The sequence below is a fragment of the Schistocerca nitens genome, chromosome 3 (assembly GCF_023898315.1).
Source record: "Schistocerca nitens isolate TAMUIC-IGC-003100 chromosome 3, iqSchNite1.1, whole genome shotgun sequence".
Taxonomy (NCBI): domain Eukaryota; kingdom Metazoa; phylum Arthropoda; class Insecta; order Orthoptera; family Acrididae; genus Schistocerca; species Schistocerca nitens.
Window position 1 is genome coordinate 670732941 of NC_064616.1, and position 19348 is coordinate 670752288.

General features: G+C 39.8%; 1 protein-coding gene across 1 annotated transcript in view; it reads left to right on the plus strand.

Annotated features, from left to right (window-relative positions):
* LOC126248631 (ERI1 exoribonuclease 3-like) overlaps window positions 1–19348 on the plus strand; it is a 117993-nt gene that overhangs the window by 52349 nt on the left and 46296 nt on the right. Inside the window, exon 3 of the mRNA XM_049949806.1 lies at window positions 16924–17121. Within this exon, the coding sequence (XP_049805763.1) occupies window positions 16924–17121 (198 nt within the window). The remainder of the gene's footprint in view (window positions 1–16923; window positions 17122–19348) is intronic.

The window sequence follows — 19348 nt, forward strand, 5'->3', positions numbered from 1 at the left end:
TGCCTGTAAAGGCATCCATAATTGCAGAAGTGTTGCCAGTGCAGGATTTTGTGCACAAACTGACCTCTTGATTATGTCCCATAAATGTTCGAAGGGATATCTGCTGGGCAATCTGGGTGGCCAAATCACTGACTCGAACTGTCCGTAATGTTCTTCAAACCAATTGCAAACAATTGTGGGCCAATGACATGGCATTTTGACATCCATAAAAATTCAACCCTTGTTTGGGAACATGAAGTCCATTAATGACTGCAAATGATGTCCAGATAGCCGAATATAGCCATTTCCAGTCAGTGATCACTTCAATTGGACTAGATGACCCAGTCCATTCCATGTAAACACAGCCCACACCATTATGGAGACACCACCAGCTTGCACAGTGCCTTCTTGACAACTTGGGTCCATAGCTTAAAGGGGTCTCTGTCACCCTCAAACTCTACCATCAGCTCATACCAAATGGAATCGGGACTCATCTGACCATGCCACGGTTTCCCAGTCATCTAGGGTTGAACTGATACAGTACATAAAGCTATCACCTCTTGCAGCAACAATAATTGTAACTCAGCTGGACATCAAATTGATCTGAGTGTGGATGACATAGAGGTACAGCATTTCAGGCTGCTTAAACTCTGGGATAGAAATCGTCAGTCATAATGGCTGGAGAGCGATGGTGTGCATGTCTTAGAAACCCATGACCACATGTTTTCAGCGGGTGAGTAATCTCTAGAGAACACTCTGGCCAGGTAACAGTTTAAACACCCACTCGCCCCACTATATCAGCATACCCGGACAGCATCAGGAACATGAACTGCAGTCTCACAGAGACCTTGAAAATAGGTCACAGCCACTTGTTTTAACACTTCAGAAAGGTGACACCTACTGTGCAAATTACTGGCTATGCAAACCAGAATGTACACTGCTGGTCATTAAAATTGCAAAACTGTTGCATTTGGCAATGTCCTTTCTCCTAGGAATGTTCACATGTGGGATACCTCCATTTCGAAGCTATGTGCAAAACCGTGTTATCACTGGCCGAACCCTAGCGTTGCTACCTCTGAATTACGGGGTCCTGGGATCGATTCCCGGACGGTTTGGGGATTTTCTCTGCGCGGGGACTGGGTGTTTGTGTTGTCCTCATCATTTCATCATCATCCTCATCATTCGTGACAGTGGCTAGCTTGTACTGTGAAAAAAATGGGACTTTGTACGGGCACTGATGACCGTGCAGTTGAGCTCCTCACAAACTGAACATCATCATGATCACTGGCCAGACCACTGGCAATACACCTCTGTCTGCTGCTGCATCAAGGGGAGTTGCGGCAGTGATCACCATGATGGTCGCCTTACATGAGGCATGATGTGATCTTCTCACATTTAAATGTGATTTATGAATGCGAAACCAACTGCGTAATCTGTCCACATATATACAGAATGTAGATATAGTTGCCCCAACTAATTTATTTGGCCCATCTGTAACAATCTGTGGTGTTGGGTTTTCTTCAAATCGATGTACTTGTGGTACACCCTATTCACAGTAAGCCTACATGAACTCAGAGGTAGTGTGTCTCACATGTCAGACACCCACAATTTGGTTGCAATCAAATGTGCTGAAATTGTACATCTCCCAATACTGGACTCGAGTGTCAAGCCAATAACCAGCACAAATCTGGAAACATCTCAGTTGTGCGACTCGCTGAAATATTACATTCACAGTGGCGATGCCAACTGGAATTAATTCTAATCGTCATGAGAATATATTTCTGCATCACCATCCCAGTCAAGGCTGATATCATGAAAGACAAAATACAGTAGGACCTCGATAATCTGGTGTGCTTGGGGTCTGTAAATGCCAGATCATCAAATATACTGCATTAGCAAGGTGATTTTTAAAAAATCTGGTGTAAAACAAGTGATAAAAGCAAAACCTATTGTTTTAAGGTACATCAAGTATCGATTATTTATTAACAGTAGAAACTGCACTATAAAAATTTAAAAGTATGTGTTACTGTCCTGTAAAGACAGAAATGAATTGAAAGTCAAATACTGCATTTCTGTATTAAACCAGTGTAAGGATCAAAGTTTTTCAAAAGTTCAGTATGCATAAATAATCCTTTTTATCTAAGTAGTCGTTTTTAAGCTGGTTACACAATAAAATAAGAGAGAACCAATCAACATATAAGTCATATTGTCCATTTAAGACACACACACACATTTACCAAGCAAATAGACTTTCATCTTAAAGACCGAAAGGAAAACTGTCATATGGCATGGCAACTCCGTCAAGGATGATTTATCAACGTATGTTACCAAAAAGATCTCTGTTGTCATAAACATGTTGTGTCTTTAGAATATGTGAATAACATGAAGAGATGCAAAAGTTATCACTTCCCAAACTGCTTCTGGGAGTCTACGAAGTGAACGGGCACAGCGATTGTGATACTAGACTCTTACTTGAGAAGAGTGGGCCACTTGGCTTTAGGATTTTCTTAAATCATTTCATGTCAATGCCAAGCTGGTTTCTTTTGTTAGGAGATGACCAGTTTGCTTCCCCATATTCATCCACCTCATCTTGTGTTCTAACAACCAGTCAGGCAGAAACCTCTGTGCAATCAGTAACAGATGGTTAGATCATTTGTGTGTTCATTTTGCGAGCTTCTAAATAGAAGCAAGTTTCTCATTTAGATTTGTTTGTGTGCTTTTGTAGTTAAATCATAAATTTCTTGTATGCTTCTGTGTTTACAAGGCATAGTCTCATATTTCAGTAACTGGGTGCTGTATATTTAAACCCTCTGTCTTACTTCTGTCATTTGTTTTGATTTGAACAGCCATTGCCTGTTGTAGAGCTCAGCCAAGTGCTGATGTCTGCACTAGCAGCAGCAGATCAGTACATTGTTTGTGTGTTTATTTTGATCTTCTAAGTAGGAGCAAGTTACTCATTAAGATTTGCCTGTGTGCTTTTGTAGTTTAATTGTAAATTTCTTGTGTTCTATGTAGTGTAGTTTTGCACCATACAAGACGGTGCTGGCTTGGTTACACAGCTTGAGGCTGTTGCAATGGGATTCACTTGTGGGGGGCTGGATGTGGGGATCCAAGGAATGTTCTGCATGTCCCTCATGCCACCCCAGCCCACTACTGTGGCTGGCCTGGTTACCACTCACATTGAAGTTGACATCTCATACGTGGTCAAGTGAGGTGTAATTTCTAGTTGTGGCAGGCAGCGAAAGACTTTCCAGGGGACTGATCGTAAGGCCTCCCTGGCCTTGTCTGATTAAAAGGCTTCAGGTGCTGTCTGTGGCTGATAGAGACATTGGGCCAGATGCAGTCACTTGTCCTGTTTCAGATGAAGCCTCTTGACCTGTAAGATGTGGACATTCACCACAGGGTGGGATTACTGGTAGTTGGGAGCTCCAGTGTTATGAGCATAGTGGGGCGCAAGGAGGGGAACAAGTCCCGTGTGCTCTCTGGGTGCTTACCGGGGAGGAGGGAGTCATCCCAGATGTTAAAGGTATCTTACTGGAAGGTATGAAGAGCACAGGAGGCAGCCAATTGCTGCAGGTAGTGACTCATGTCGGTACTAAAGATGTGTTGAATGAGTGAATCATTTTTTCTTTGCTTTAGCTGTTATTTATTTATTTTCGCTACCATTTTCATCTTATGAAGCCATTGTCTAGTGAATGTCTATACAGAAAAGCATACTTTTGTCACCAATAAGAAATAAGAACACAATGGTGTGCAGGTAAATTAGCAGAAAAATTGTTATCTTCAAATTTGCCAAATGTTAAAATTGGCACTATCTTCACAATATGTTTCTAACTTTGTATTGGTTTACAAACTGGTGTAGCTATTTTGAGTTTTGATATTTATTTTGTGCATCTAAGGTGGGAACTGGGCACATATATAATGTTGCCTAAAGAATAAAAGGGCAGATGTCTGATAATCTAAGGGTACATCTAAAGAGAGTTTAGTACCTGCCCAGGTGTGGCAATGCTGGTCAACAACACTGTCAGCACAAGGTACTGAATGGTCTGACAGTGGCTTGACATCAACTGGGAAAGTGAACACTGTAAGAGGAAATTAAACTTGCTGTGCAAGTCAGTCTACGGGGAAGCGGAAAATCTGAAACTGTGTAGAGATGAGTGTGGAGATAAACACAGCACACGGCTGTCGCAGCTAGCTGATGACTAAACACTTGGAAACTATGCATGGCGTAAAGAACAAGCTGAGTCCATGGTGGCTGAACTCAGCAATAAAACTGCCCACCTGGCTTATTACCACCACCAGGTAAGCACTTCCATCAGCGGGTCTAGCCATACCATGCATAATTTGTGCCCCTCCCCCCATGGCAGTTGTTCACATTATTCTGCTTCGATAAACATGCCAGCTTACCTGGCTCCGTTGCGATATCTGCTAGAGGAGATACTGAAAAGAGAAACAAATAAAATAAAATAATATAAAATATTTAAAAGGTGTTATGAAATGGGGAGTTAAAAAATTTAAATTTCGCTTGGTGTATAGTTAACATGATTGATTTTATCTGTCAGTGTGGAAATTGTGTGTGACTAATATTGTCTGTTGGCATGGGAATTACCAATGGATTTATTTATTTATTAGCCTTAAGCAGAATGCTGACAAAATTGTAGAGATATTTTCTGTTTTTTGTTTCAGTTTGTTCATCAATAAGTTTATCTGACTGATTTTTGAAATGACTGAAAATGGAATTTGATTATTTTCATTTCATTTCATGTGTTCTTTTAATCTAATCCAAATTTCCTACCTATTTTGCCAGTGTGTATTATGTCACATCTAATTGTATAGGTTCCTGATGTAAGAGATATTTAATGGTTCTGTTTTGTGGATGGCGTGTCTTATATTTTAAATTTGATTCTCGGGTGAGATATCAGATGTTGTAAAATTTCCACAGTACTTTGTCAGGGAACACACTGCTGAGGCTGTGACTGAAGCCTCCTATTTATGACAGTCTCAGAAGAAAGTGTGCAGGTGTGAATGCGCCAAATTTGGTGACCAATAGTAGAGATATGCTGATTGATAGTAAGAGAGACAACTATGCCACCTCTTGGATGATGAATACACACACAGGCTGTCAGTCATACTGTACATTGCCATTAGCCCCCCCCCCCCCCCATCTCTCCCCACCAGTTCTCTCTGTCGGGAGCTGCGTGCCAAAATATATGCCCATGCTAGCATGTGCCCATCCTCCCCACTGTCAGCTGAATATCTGTGTCACCACCACATAATCATCCCATGTATGACTAACAGTTCTTTCTGGTTACTGCAATTTTAACATGGCCACCATGGCCTGCTTCTTTAATAACAGTGCCAAGTACGAAGATGTCAATGGGAGACTTTTGGTGTTTTTATATTCCACACTGTGTCCTGTACTGAGACAATGCTCGGCCAATACAGATTTCTCTGGCTAGTCCAGATGTATGATGTCAATGGTAGACACATCTGTCCTCCACAGTGCGGCAAGTTTCTCTTAGTGTATGACATCCCACAGCTGTAGGCAATCTTATAGGCTCCAAGCCTTCTTAAACCATGATCGTCTTTCACTGAGCCTAAAAGAGGTCTGAGTTTTGTTGGTGGATGAAAAACGCATTTAACGTCATGCTCTCATTTTTCCATTGAAGGGCTCAGTTGTGCTGCTACATCTTTAGCTAGGTTGTATGTTGGTGACCCATTATTGCTAACTATTGGACAAAGAGGCACAGTATACTTATGATTCTTATTCAATCTGTATAGTCTGGGAGGAACCAGTGCATGTATACGAAGTTTCTTGGCCACAACATAAGAGATTGTGCTGGTCTTGTGGAGCTCTGAAGTTTTCCATTGCAATTTGGTCTCATGGGATCCTTCTTTAGAAAGTGGTATGCTCAGTTGTCCAATGACCGGTTCATCTTGCTTAAGTACATCTGCTTGGAGGGGATAACAGATGTGTTGCCTTATCTGCTGGTAAGATTACATTATTAGGATCCTCGTGTAGATCGAAGCACTGACCTCTCTGCAGCCAAGATATTCTTGTGCACTTGCACACATGTCAGAGCACAGCAAGTCTCCCATCTGATTCCCTTGGCAGCATCCCTGAACAGTTTCGGGATTGCCTGTTCAACAGAGTTGTTAATATCCAGAATGGATGGTGCCCTTGGGTGGGCGTAAGAAGGAAAGTTAGATGGCTAACATTGTAGAGGGACCATGTACAACCTTACCAACAGATATCTTTCTGACATGGCAGTTTTGGTCTCGGAGAAGGGGCTGAACTTTGCCACAGCCTGAAGACATCTCCCTTTCTGGATATTATTAGCTCTGTTGAACAAGGATTCCAGATTTGCCACACTCTGACATGTGCACCAGCACCCAAGAATAATATCTCAGCTGCTGAGAGGTCAGTGCTACAATCTCTGTGTGAGGACCTAATATTGTGATCTTACCAGTGTATAAAGGCAACACAACTCTCCAAAAAGATGTACTTAAATAAGATGAAGCCATTATTGAATGACTCTGCGTATCGCCTTCTAAATGAGGACCACCATGATCAATTTATGATGGAGAACTTTAGAGCTTCTCAAGAACAGCACAATCTTTGATGCTGTGGCCAAGAAACGTCATACACAGGCACCAGTTCCTTCTAGACTATATGGATTGCCTAAGATTCATAAGGATACTGTGCTCCTTCGGCAAATAGTTAGCAGTGTTAGAGTGTAGGGTACCAACATAGCACAATTGAGCCCTTTAGTGAGAAAATGGGAGCACAACATCGCAACTCAGAATATTTTGTCCATCAGCTCAAGAACTTGTGACTTGCACCATCAGATATTCTCATTAGTTTCATTGTGGTCTTGCTTTCCACTTGAGTGCCACTGTAGGAATTACTGTTGCTCATTGGTGAGAAGCTGGAAGGGGAGCTTGTTGATTTGTTTGAGCACGTGCTCACTTAGACTTACTTTTCATTCAGTGACCAATACTTTAAACACACTGATGGTGTCGCATTGGGTAAGCCCTTTCCACCCACTGTGGCCAATCTTTTTACTGAAGATTTCATGGAGATTGTCATCTGGCCCTACAGCACTGCATTGCTGAATTCATTTTTGCAACATCTAAATTGTCTTCATTCTAACATCAGGGTTACTATGGAGATGGAGAGAAATGGCGAACTATCATTCCTGGACATGTTGGTCTGGAGAAAATAGGATGGCACCTTGGGTCACACTGTGTACTGAAAACTTACGCATGTGGACTTATATTTACTGGCCTCCAGCTGTCACCAACCAGCACAATGAAATGGCACGCGTAGGATATTGCTCCACAGAGCACAAGCCATATTGGATTCAGAAAGCTTATCTGATGAGCTACCCTACCTCCGTACCTTCCTTCCTTGTAGAGATTGGATATTCTGAATGGGAGATTTGCCATGCCTTACACACAACATGTGCTAGACAAAGTGAGGAGCTGGAAGAAAGTGAAAAACAAAGAGGAATGCTTGTTTTTACACATGTTGGTGGTATTTCTTCACAAACAAGAAGATTATTGGAGAAACATAAAGTTAAATGCATCTTTCGTCTGCTTTCAAGCTCAGTGAAAGATGATCTTGGTTTAAGAAAGTTTGATGTCTACAAGATTCCCTGTAGCTGTGTGTCATCATACCTTTAACAAACTTGTCACACTGTGGAGGACAGATGTGTTGCAAATCAAGGAAACATACGTCTGCACCATCCAGAGAAATCTGCAGTGGCTTAGCATTGTCTCAGTACAGGACAAAATATGGAATACAAAAACATTGAAATTCTCTTCTCGAAGTCTTTGTATTCGGACAGCGTTATTAAAGAAGCAGTGAAAATTCACAGTTTGACTAATCTGCTTAACAGGGACATACCAAAAATCTTGAGAAGTATGTGCCTGACTTACTTCTGATTTTTACATGAATCTCTAATAAACCTTTGGAGGGACATAGTCTACTTATTTTTTTGTGGTGCATAAATATATATTTAAAATCTATACTACTTTATAAAGACACATCAATGTTTAATGTTGTTAGGAAAACTCTCAAAAAGTTCTTGAATGATTTACTTCAAATTTTTAAACATTACTCTAATAAACATTTGGACAGACATAGGATACATATTTTAATATATATGGTTTAGAAATGTATATATATCCATACATATTATAAATATGGAAGTATGCTTATTGTATGTTCCACATCTCCTAAACTACTGAACCGATACCAAACAAAGTTGGTACACATGGGGGGATAAGAACCTTGTACCACATCTCCTAAAATACTGAACCGATACCAAACAAAGTTGGTACACATGTCACTACTGTCTGTAAAAAATCATTGGGAGGATAAAAACATCCTACCTCTCAAAGAGTGTGGGGTGGGGGTGAAAAGTAATGTAGCCCATAACACGCGATTATCCAACTTAGTTCATCCAGTATTTGAGAATGAGAGCACGTAGTGGCTTGCAACAAACATTGAACATAATTTCAAATCTTTACAAAATGTTTTCTCACTGACAGTCCCCACAAAAGGAAAAAAGTTTATTGCATACTACATTGTCACTGTTCATGCAGTAAAACTGCCATGTGAAGCGTGAATTTTAATTTATTACTTCTTTACTACTAACTGTTTGTAATACTTTTCACAGACAGTATCCACAGATTCCACTGAATGCATCATACGACATGTAATTCAGGAGATCGACATCATAAACACTGAGATTCATGAAAAATTGCCACATTATGCATGAAGTCTTCCGAAGAAGTTTTCCGAAGTGAGAGTGATTTCAGGTGTGCCACAGGGGAGTGTCATAGGACCATTGCTATTCACAATATACATAAATGACCTTGTGGATGACATCGGAAGTTCACTGAGGCTTTTTGCAGATGATGCTCTGGTGTATCGAGAGGTTGTAACAATGGAAAATTGTACTGAAATGCAGCAGGATCTGCAGCAAATTGATGCATGGTGCAGGGAATGGCAATTGAATCTCAATGTAGACAAGTGTAATGTGCTGCGAATACTTAGAAAGATAGATCCCTTATCATTTAGCTACAAAATAGCAGGTCAGCAACTGGAAGCAGTTAATTCAATAAATTATCTGGGAGTACGCATTAGGAATGATTTAAAATGAAATGATCATATAAAGTTGATCGTCGGTAAAGCAGATGCCAGACTGAGATTCATTGGAAGAATCCTAAGGAAATGCAATCCGAAAACAAAGGAAGTAGGTTACAGTACGCTTGTTCGCCCACTGCTTGATTACTGCTCAGCAGTGTGGGATCCGTAACAGATAGGGTTGATAGAAGAGATAGAGAAGATCCAACGGAGAGTAGCGCGCTTCGTTACAGGATCATTTAGTAATCGCGAAAGCGTTACGGAGATGATAGATAAACTCCAGTGGAAGACTCTGCAGGAGAGACGCTCAGTAGCTCGGTACGGGCTTTTGTTAAAGTTTCGAGAACATACCTTCACCGAAGAGTCAAGCAGTGTATTGCTCCCTCCTATGTATATCTCGTGAAGACACCATGAGGATAAAATCAGAGAGATTAGAGCCGACACAGAAGCATACCGACAATCCTTCTTTCCACGAACAATACGAGACTGGAATAGAAGGGAGAACCGATAGAGGTACTCAGGGTACCCTCCGCCACACAGCATCAGGTGGCTTGCGGAGTATGGATGTAGATGTAGATGTAGACTTTTAATTTATTACTTGTTTACTGCTTACTTCATTCACAACACATATCACAGGCAGTAGACACACATACCGCTAGATACACCTGCAAAAGTGATATCACTGTGCATACACAATTCAAGAGATATGATGTCACAAGCATTGAGATGCATAAAAATGAAACTGCAGGGCAAAATTCACTAGAGATACAGGTGAAATAAGTGTACAAATACATGAAAAATGTCTTAAATATATTTGACACGTGCGTATGCAGGCAAAGACGCAAGAAAACAGCTCATCCTAAACCAATGGAACAATATCGGTCACATTTGGTACACATATTAGCTATGATCTGAAAAGATATACTGTGAAGGTAAGAACCACCAGCCTCCTGTTGGGCTTGTGGTAATAACGGGGAAAGAGAATGGGGAGAAGGAGATGGACAAACAGAGAGTGTGGAGGAGGAGATGGACAAACAGAGAGGGTGGAGGAGGAGATGGGCAAAGATATGAAGGGAGGAGGAGGTGGATCGAGAGAGGGGACAGGAGGAGATGCACAGAGGTAGGGGGAGAAAGAGATTGGAAGAGAGTGGGGGGAGGAGGAGATAAAAAGAGAGGGGGAGGAAATTGGCAGAAAAGGGAGGAGTAGGAGGAGGAGGAGACTGACAGAAGAGGAGAGAGGAGTAGGTGGCCAGGCAGAGGAGGGAGAAGGAGATGAACAGCAAGAGGGGTGAGGAGATGGACAGGGAGAGGTGGTAGGAGGAGATGGACAAAGAAAGAGGGAGGTGAAGATGTGATTAGAGAGGTAGAGGAGGGGGGGCAGATGGACAGCGAAATGGGGACGAGCTGATGATGAAGAGTGGGGTAGCAGTAGGAGTAGGTGGACAGAGAGAGTGGTGGGAGGTGATGGTCAGAGAGTGGAGGAAGTGGACAGAATGAGAGGCTGGTGAAAATGGATATGGCGGAGAGGGGGGGGAGGGGGGGGGAGCCGGAGATGGAAAAAGAGAGGCAAAGAGGAAATGTACTAATGGAAGATTGGAATAAATACATACCCAATCAACACCAGATACTTGCCTAGTAATTGTATAAAGGTTATTACTATCAGAAGAAACCAATTTACTCTTAAAATTTTTTCCAACTGTGTTGGTTGCATGGTTGTAATTATTACTTATTTACCAATTTAGGTAGGCTGTCATGAGATAGGTTTATTTTACCCTACTGTTGACTGTGTCATTACGATAGCAATCCTGCTCAGTAGGAGAGGAATTGCAGGTTTGGACATTTGGTTCAGGCACTTTGGCCAACCGGCCAGTGGTGTGAAGCCACTATCCATGGGATTAAGCCTTAATGCCTCGAAGGCCGAATCGTTTGTGGCCACTGCGGCAATAATATCACTGAGTCCCAAGGGCTGAAAGGCTCAAAAATACACGACTGTACTAGGCGTGGTCGATCTGTGTGGCGCTGCGCTGTATGGGCCCAACTTGTTTACTGGATGGGACACTCAGAGGGCGCTGTCTAGAATCTGATCTCGCAGCCACCTTGGCTCTACCAGTCGACCATGCGTGTCTGTGTTTCAGTATCAGGACTCAGAACCATCTGTTAATGACTTAAATGGGTATAAATAATAATTCCAATCACGGAAGCAAGACTGTTTGTTTCTTTGTCAATTTACTCTTCTTTTGAATCCAGGAAAACGTCGCTAACCTCTTCCCTACAGAACATGGAGCACGGTCAGAATGCAAAATAGGTTGAATTATCAGAGGAACTTGTATATTGACCCGTAACTTTGCAATACAGTACAGCTTTAATTTTCAACTGGAAATACTGTCTGAAATATTGCTCTGTGTTGAAACAGTTACAAAGCACACTAAAACACTTTCATGTAAGTGTAACATACAGTAGTGTCTGTACTGTAAAATAGGTCTGTATTTTATGGCAAGATATTGCTACTGTGAGTGAAAGTTTAACGACTCTATATACCTTATTACAGTACTGCATTGACAACCTCCCCCCCCCCCCACCTCCCCTCCCCCCCTCCACACACACACCCACACAAAATTGCACTTAACTATTTAAAACATGAGAAATCACACAGAAAAAGCATCTTCTGTCCTTAAGAAAGATGAAAAAAATCTGTAACGTTCTTTTGCTTAGCAGACAACAACCTTGATTTTGCCATGATGTTCTGCCGTTTCCTAATCTTCAACATGTCTGTTGAGGTAAATGTAGGGCTTTGTTCGATGTATTGAAGGGCTATATCAAATGCATTTTTAACATCTGTTTGTGATACTTCAGCCATAGGTTCATTGTCTTCATTGCCATCATCATCTTTCCATGTTTCTCACTCTCATTACTTGTTTGAATTACAGCGTCAATGATTCGGTTGTCAGTTAATTATTCTTCTGTTCTGCAGTCAACGTTAGCTGTACTGATCCACTCACTTATGTCACTGGGCTCAGCATCTGGCAAATCCCTCAAAATTGCTGTCATATGGTGCATGGGGTGTTTTATCTTGATTTTATTTACAGTTTTTTTTTTTAAAAATCACGAACAATGGCATCTTGTAACTGCCATTAGCGTTACTACATTGTCTCCATCTAATTTTTCATAAAATCAGAGCCTTTTTTTTTGTGATTGGTCCAGACAATGGAGTTCTTTTTTTTCTCTCCTGCTTAAACCACACCCACAAAGCATTGTCTAGAATTTTGCTTTTAGGTTACTTCAGAATCTTGCACAGTTTCTCAACCCTTTCTCGCGATCATTCGCCACTGTATGACATTCAAGATTTTTCCTGCTTTTTTTTTCTCCAGTCTTTTGCAGTTGTTATGCCAACCACTACCTCACTTTCAGTATCATCATCATCATCATCATCATCATCATCATCATCAGTGTTCTGCCTAAAGGCAGGTTTTCACATGGTAGTTCTCCAGGCTGTCTGGTCTTCTGCCATCCTCTTCAGGTCTGCATAATTTCCTCTTCCCTCTATGTCATCTTTCAGTATTATGAAGAGACTCATCTTTATGTAACCATTGAAGCACTTCCAGTTTCTCTGCTGAAGACCATATAACATGTTTATGTTCATTTGATACCATAATTTAGTTTTACACACATTAATATGTAAGAACAACACTTTCGCTAATTTATAAAACATATCCACAACAAACAGGTATCCGGAGACATTTTCAACAAATTCGAAATGCTTCATCAGTCAAAGAAGGGAAGAAAATGAATATTCTGGAAGAGATAAAAATATTATTGATTTTAAAAATCGGCCAGATACACTTATTAACAAACAGACAGATGAAAAACAGAGGATACCTCAACAATTTTGTTAGCGCTCTGCTTGTGGCTAATTAAGGAAATAAAAAGAAGCTATAGCTGTTGCATTTGTAATTGCCAAACTCACATATAAGTTTAGTCACACATGATTTCCACACTGACAGATGGAATTATTAACATTATCTATATACTAAACGAACTTTAAATTTTCAAACTTGCCATTTTGTAACACTTTTTAATAATTTCATCTTACTTCATTTTATTAGTTCCTCTCTTTATGTATATACTAATATCATTAAGACACCTACACTTTTATTCTTTGGTCAGTATTCTATCTGTGCATATTTTCTGCCTTATATGCACAAAATAAATGTAAAAACTGTAAAAACACCTTGAATAGTTTGTAAACTAATTTAAATTGAGACACATGTTGTGAAGACACTGCCAATTTAAATATTTGCCAGGCTTAATGGTAACTATTTTTTCTGCGAATTTACCTTAACACCATTGTGTTCTTATTTCATGCCAGTAACATAAATATTCTATTCTGTACAGATATGCACTAGACAATAACTTCACAAGCCAAAACCAGTGTTGAAAATAAGTAAATAAATAAATAAAAGCCTAAGTGAAGAGAAAAATGCCACATTCTTCCAATAAATATTTGGCTGTGGCACCCTCCATGAAAAAGACTAATGATGTGTGTCACTTTTTATCAGAAGAGATTCTCTCTGGTTTCCAGTGTCTGTCTGAAGTGGTCAAGACAGCCAGTCTAACTTGCAACATAAAGACAGAGCTCACCACATGTACCGTCATTGACAGGATCAACTGTGGGCCTTTGGTACAGAGCTGATTGGAGATTCTGAATAAGAGGCTCAGGGAGTCCTGTATCCATGTAGGTTGCAGATTTCCTTGACTCGCACCATAAGGTAGGGGGTATCAGGTTCTGCTTAATAGATCAGGTATCCATTACACACAGGAAGCAGCTACATGGGTGGCAGTTGCTATGTGGAGTGGACTGTGAGCAGCTTTTTAGGTTAGATGGTTGCAGAATTGTAAAAATTGTTTCAGTCTCAAAGCGTACAGGTCAAACACAGGGTGGAGGTAGATCTAGGAAACATTGGTATTGTAATTTTAAATTGTTGTAGCTGTGTTGAGAAAGAACAGAGCTCCAAGCGCATATAGAAAGCACTGAAGCAGAAATCATTATAGGCACTGAGAGCTGGCTAAAGCCACAGATAAGTTCAGCCAAAGTTTTTACCAAGCCTGATGATGTTCAGAAAGGATAGATGCACTTCTGTTGGTGGTGGCTGTTGGTTGCTGTTAGAAGTGATGTATCTTGTAGTGGAATTTAAGTAGACAGTTGGTGTGAGCTAATATGGGTAGAGGTTATACTTAACATCTGGAATAAGTTAGTAATTGGTACCTTCTACTGACCCCTGACTCAGATGACAGTTGCTGAAGGGTTCAAGGAAAATTTGAGTCTTATCTCAAATAGGTACCTGACTCATACAATTTGTTGTTGGTGGTAGGGATAAAACATTGTCCAGATTTGTACTAAATTCAGTCTCCAAAAATTATTTCATGCAGTTAGTTCAGAAGCCCAATTGAAGTGTTGCAATAATGTACTTGGCCTCTTAACAACAAGTAATCATTAGCGAATCATCATGACAGGTACAGGGATTAGTGACCACAAGGTCATTGTAGCAAGACTAAATATGGCAACATCCATATTCACCAAAAATAAACAAAAACTATATATATTTTCAAAAAGCAGAAAAAAATTCGCTTGTCACGTTCTTAAGGGCAATCTGCAATCCTTCCAAACTAACCGTAGAAGCACACACAAGATGTGGCTTTAATTCAAAGAAGTAGTGTTGTTAACAGTCTGAAGAAATTCTAGTCAAATGTAGAACATACCAGTGGCAAGACACAATAAATACCTTCACTGCATGATAGCAACAGTAATGTTACCAGAGACAATGCCACTAAAACAGAGTTACAAAATGTAGTTTTCCAGAATTCCTACACCAAAGAAATTCAAATGTAGAACACTGCTAGCACAAGGAACTTAGAAGTTCAGGGTGCTTATAATTAAACTTTAGCTACCTGAGCCAATGTATACTGAAAACTGTTTATCATTTGGGTATCCAAGTTTATAGGAATGATATTTAGACTGTGCCTACAGAGTTCGCATTTGTAGTGTTAGTGTCATTACTTGCCATTATGCACTGTTGTTGGTATGGCAACATAGAGTTGAAACATAAGTGTCATTGTGCATTACAGTTGCAGACAGTCAACATGGATATGGACAAGGTGAGCAGGGCTTTACTCATAAAGCTGTCGTATCAAAACAACTGCCATAGCACTGCTGCTCTTCGCGAGTGTCAATGCATTATAGGAATATGGAGAGGCCTTGTTTCCCCACTGGGGTTGAAGAACATGATTCAGTAGTTCAAATTACCTGGCAATTTGGGAATTGCACCACAAATTGTCTCCTAATCATATTGCTTGCCTATTGAGTATTGTCTTAATTGTTTGACAGGATTTCTGATTTCCTGTCAGAAAGGTCACAATTGTCGAGTAAAACAGAAGTGATATTTGGCATTCCCTAAGGAAGTGTTGTAGGCCCTTTGCTATTCCTAATCTATTTAAATGGTTTTGAGACACTCTGAGCAGCCCTCTTAGGGTGTTTGCAGATGATGCTGTTGTTTACTGTCTACTAAAGTTATCAGAAGATTAAAACCAATTGCGAAATGATTTAGACACAATATTTGTATTATGTGAAAAGTGGCAATTGACTCGAAATAAGGGAAAGTGTGGAGGCATTCCACATTAGTGCTAAAAGGAATCCGTTAAATTTCACTTACACGATAAATCAAACATTTTAAAGGTTGTCAGTGCAACTAAATACCTAAGGATTACAGTACGGACAATTTGATCTGGAATGGTCACATTGATATTGTGGGAAAGGTGAACCAAAGACTGTTTTATTGGCAGAATACTTAGAAGGTGCAAACTGTCTATAAAGAGACTGCCTACACTATGCTTGCCTGTCCTCTTCTGGAGTTGTGCTGCATGGTATGGGATCTTTACCAAATAGGTATGATAAAGGATGCCAAAAAAATTCAAAACAGGGCAGCTTGTTTTGTATTACTGCGAAGTAGGGGTGATACTGACATGGATATGAAATGTCAATTCGGATGGCATCATTAAAACAAAGGCATTTTTCATTATGCAAGATCTTTTCATGAAATTTCTATCTCCAACTTTCCCCTCCAGAAGTGAAAATATTTTGTTGATGGCCACTGGCATATGGAGAAATGATCATTGTGATAAAAAAGAGAAATTGCTATTCAAGAATGGCATGGTAAAGAGAGGGTCTGAAGGTAGTTCGATGAACCATCTGCCAAGCACTTAAGTGTGAATTTGCAGATTAGTCATGTATATGTAGGTGTCAACAGGACCTTAACTATAAATTTCCATCCTTTTTTGTATCTTGTCAAAATTGCTTTACAGGGAAATTATACTATTAAATAAAGTAGTTGATAAAATTATGTATGTACCAAAATCACAGGTGGCACTAGTATAACCATCACTTAAAAAGAGAGTTAACTGTAAAACATTGGGTTTAAAGGTTCCCTTTTCCTAAGGCTATGTGAGACAAGGACTGAAGCAAGATGTTGAAGGCTTTTAAAGTAGGCCACATGGATAAGTCACTTAGAAACCGTGATGGATAAGATACAATAGCAAGGAGAATATATATATACACTCAGCCTCACACCAGTTATCCTAGTTTAAGTAACAGGTAAGTAGCCACTTTTTCTGTCTGCTATTGTAATTACTAGCTCTCATTTATTACTTTCTTGTATTTACACAGCTATTTTACAGTTTTGCGTTGTTATTTGTGTGCAGTATTTTTCACTCCTCTCTCTTGTCATATTTCATTCCAGGAGATAATTGATAACTCCGAGACATTTGAGAGCATTTTTCAGCAGTTCCGAATATGGCTTCACAATAATGACTTCAATAACAGATGTGTGTTTGTAACATATGGTAACCAGGATTTCGAAAGGCTGCTGCCAACTCAGTGCCAGATTTCAAATATTGCTGTTCCAAGCTGCATGAGAAAATGGCTTGATTTGAAGAAGGTAAATGAATATATTTATATTTTCAGTTGCACATAGATGCAGAAATGACAGATATCTCTGTAAGTGAACATGGAATTGAGGAACAACTGTTTTGCTAAAGGGAAGGTCACTTGACTGATGGGGGTATCATTGGAAGTCAGTGTCTGTGCAGATAAGTGAAATGCTATCTGTAGACCAGTTCCAAGTCCTTGAGGTGGATCCACATACCTTTAATACACAAATGTGGATATTAAAATTTTGGAAACTGTTTTAACCAATTTGGTGTGCCAGAGATATCTTTTTAACCTTATGTCCTACCACAGTTATTTTTGGCTGCTGAATTCTTTACAGTTGGCTCTCTCAGTACTATAAAAATGAGTTATATTATTTTTGTGCCTCATCCTAATGTTTTAACAAATTCAGAGTCTTGTGTTTGTGTCTGATGTGAGAATACACTTTTTTACATGTAACCACAAACAACTGTGTCTTTGAATTTCTCCTTTTCATCAAAAACAAAATTAAACTTTTGCACAGTCATTGATTTTGATTTAATTTCTCATATTGTTGGCATTTTTAAAGGTGAGTTACACACAAGCTAGTGGGAATTTACCCTGGTTTATTTACAACAAGAGTTATATATAGGATGCTCCTCGGAAACAGTGCTATCTAGACCAGTTCTTAAGTATTGATTATTGGTCTAGGAGCCCTACCAACTCAGAATAAAAGAAAAAAGAAGATTCAGAGATGAGGTGCATGATTTGTCATAGTTTTGTTTTGTTGTCAAGAGAGTGTTATAAAAATACTTAACAAGCTGCAATAAGAGACAACAAATGTAGTGTGTGTCGTAAAGAGTCTTATGCTAAACATGCTGAGCCCACATTCCAATTAGAACGAAATAATATATTGCTTTTTCCAGCACACCTCACATAATGACCACAGTGTTAAAATTAGAGAAATTGTGCTTGTTCAGATGGGTACTGACAATTGTTCTGCATACGTAACATCTGTGAGTAGAACAGGATTAAGGTGAAATGAGTTTGGTATGTTATGTGCCCTCTGCTAAGGACAGTATTGTTTGTACAACATAAATGTAGACAAAACTTCCATGTAGGTGCAAAAATACCATTTATTGGCGAACAATTCACAAATAAACTGGGAATTGTGTACAGTAGAGAACAAATCACCGCCTGTGCAGTATATGACAGAGGCAGAATGGACAATCTCCTTGGAAAAAATGCAAAATGTATCCTTATTTGCTAAAGCCTTGACTGAAACATATTCTCATCGAGCCTCTACAAAGTTAGAAGGTATCCCTCTCACTATTATTACAGACAAAAGCGGTAATGTGACCAACGTAATTATCTTTTAAAGAGGCCTAATGCTCCAATTTGATGAAGAATTGAAACATGGAATTTTGCAGCATTCAAAGTGTATTATGCATATAGAGAGGCTCAACGAAAACTCAGGCTGACTCAGGTACCTTCATATTTACATTTTGCCAGAAAAAATAAAGTTCATGTTATAGAGATAAGACATTAAGCTCGACATGTTTTCAGTGTTTCCTTTTTGATTATATATCATGTCACTTTCCTTCAGAAGTATATATGGAAATGCTGAACTCCACATGACAATCACACTTGCCAACAACCTCCACAGTCCACAAACTACCCATATTATTTTCACTCATCCTGGTCACAAGTTTTCCTGATGTTTAAAAAGGAAAAGAAGATACAGGAACATAAAATGTTTGATCACCTGTTATATGTCAAAGGCTGGCACTCCAAAATAGTAATAATAATAAAAATTTTCAGGCTTTCCTAACATATCTGTTGCAAATATTCTTCTCGAGTTTGCCACCGGATCATACTGTATGAATCCCAGAATATTTCATCAATACAGCTGTTCGACATCTTCAGATGGTGATAGATACTGTTGTCCCTGCTACAAGATGCAGCTGACAATAATTGAGTGGGGAGGGGGAAGGGGGGTGACAGTTATCTGGCCAGGGCCTGGTAGTATATGTGTGTGTGTGTGTGTGTGTGTGTGTGTGTGTGTGTGTGTGTGTGAAATACACTCACAGTTGGAGGAAAGCAGCACTTGTGCCCCCTGGCGGGAGCTGCAGAAAGGCCTTCCGTGCTTGTGCTGTGGGCAAACACTGAGCTACTGGACACTCCTGTGCTTAAAAACTGAATCACACGTCAGCAATTCCCTGTGTCGAGTCATGAATCGGAAACTCTTGTTTCTTCTG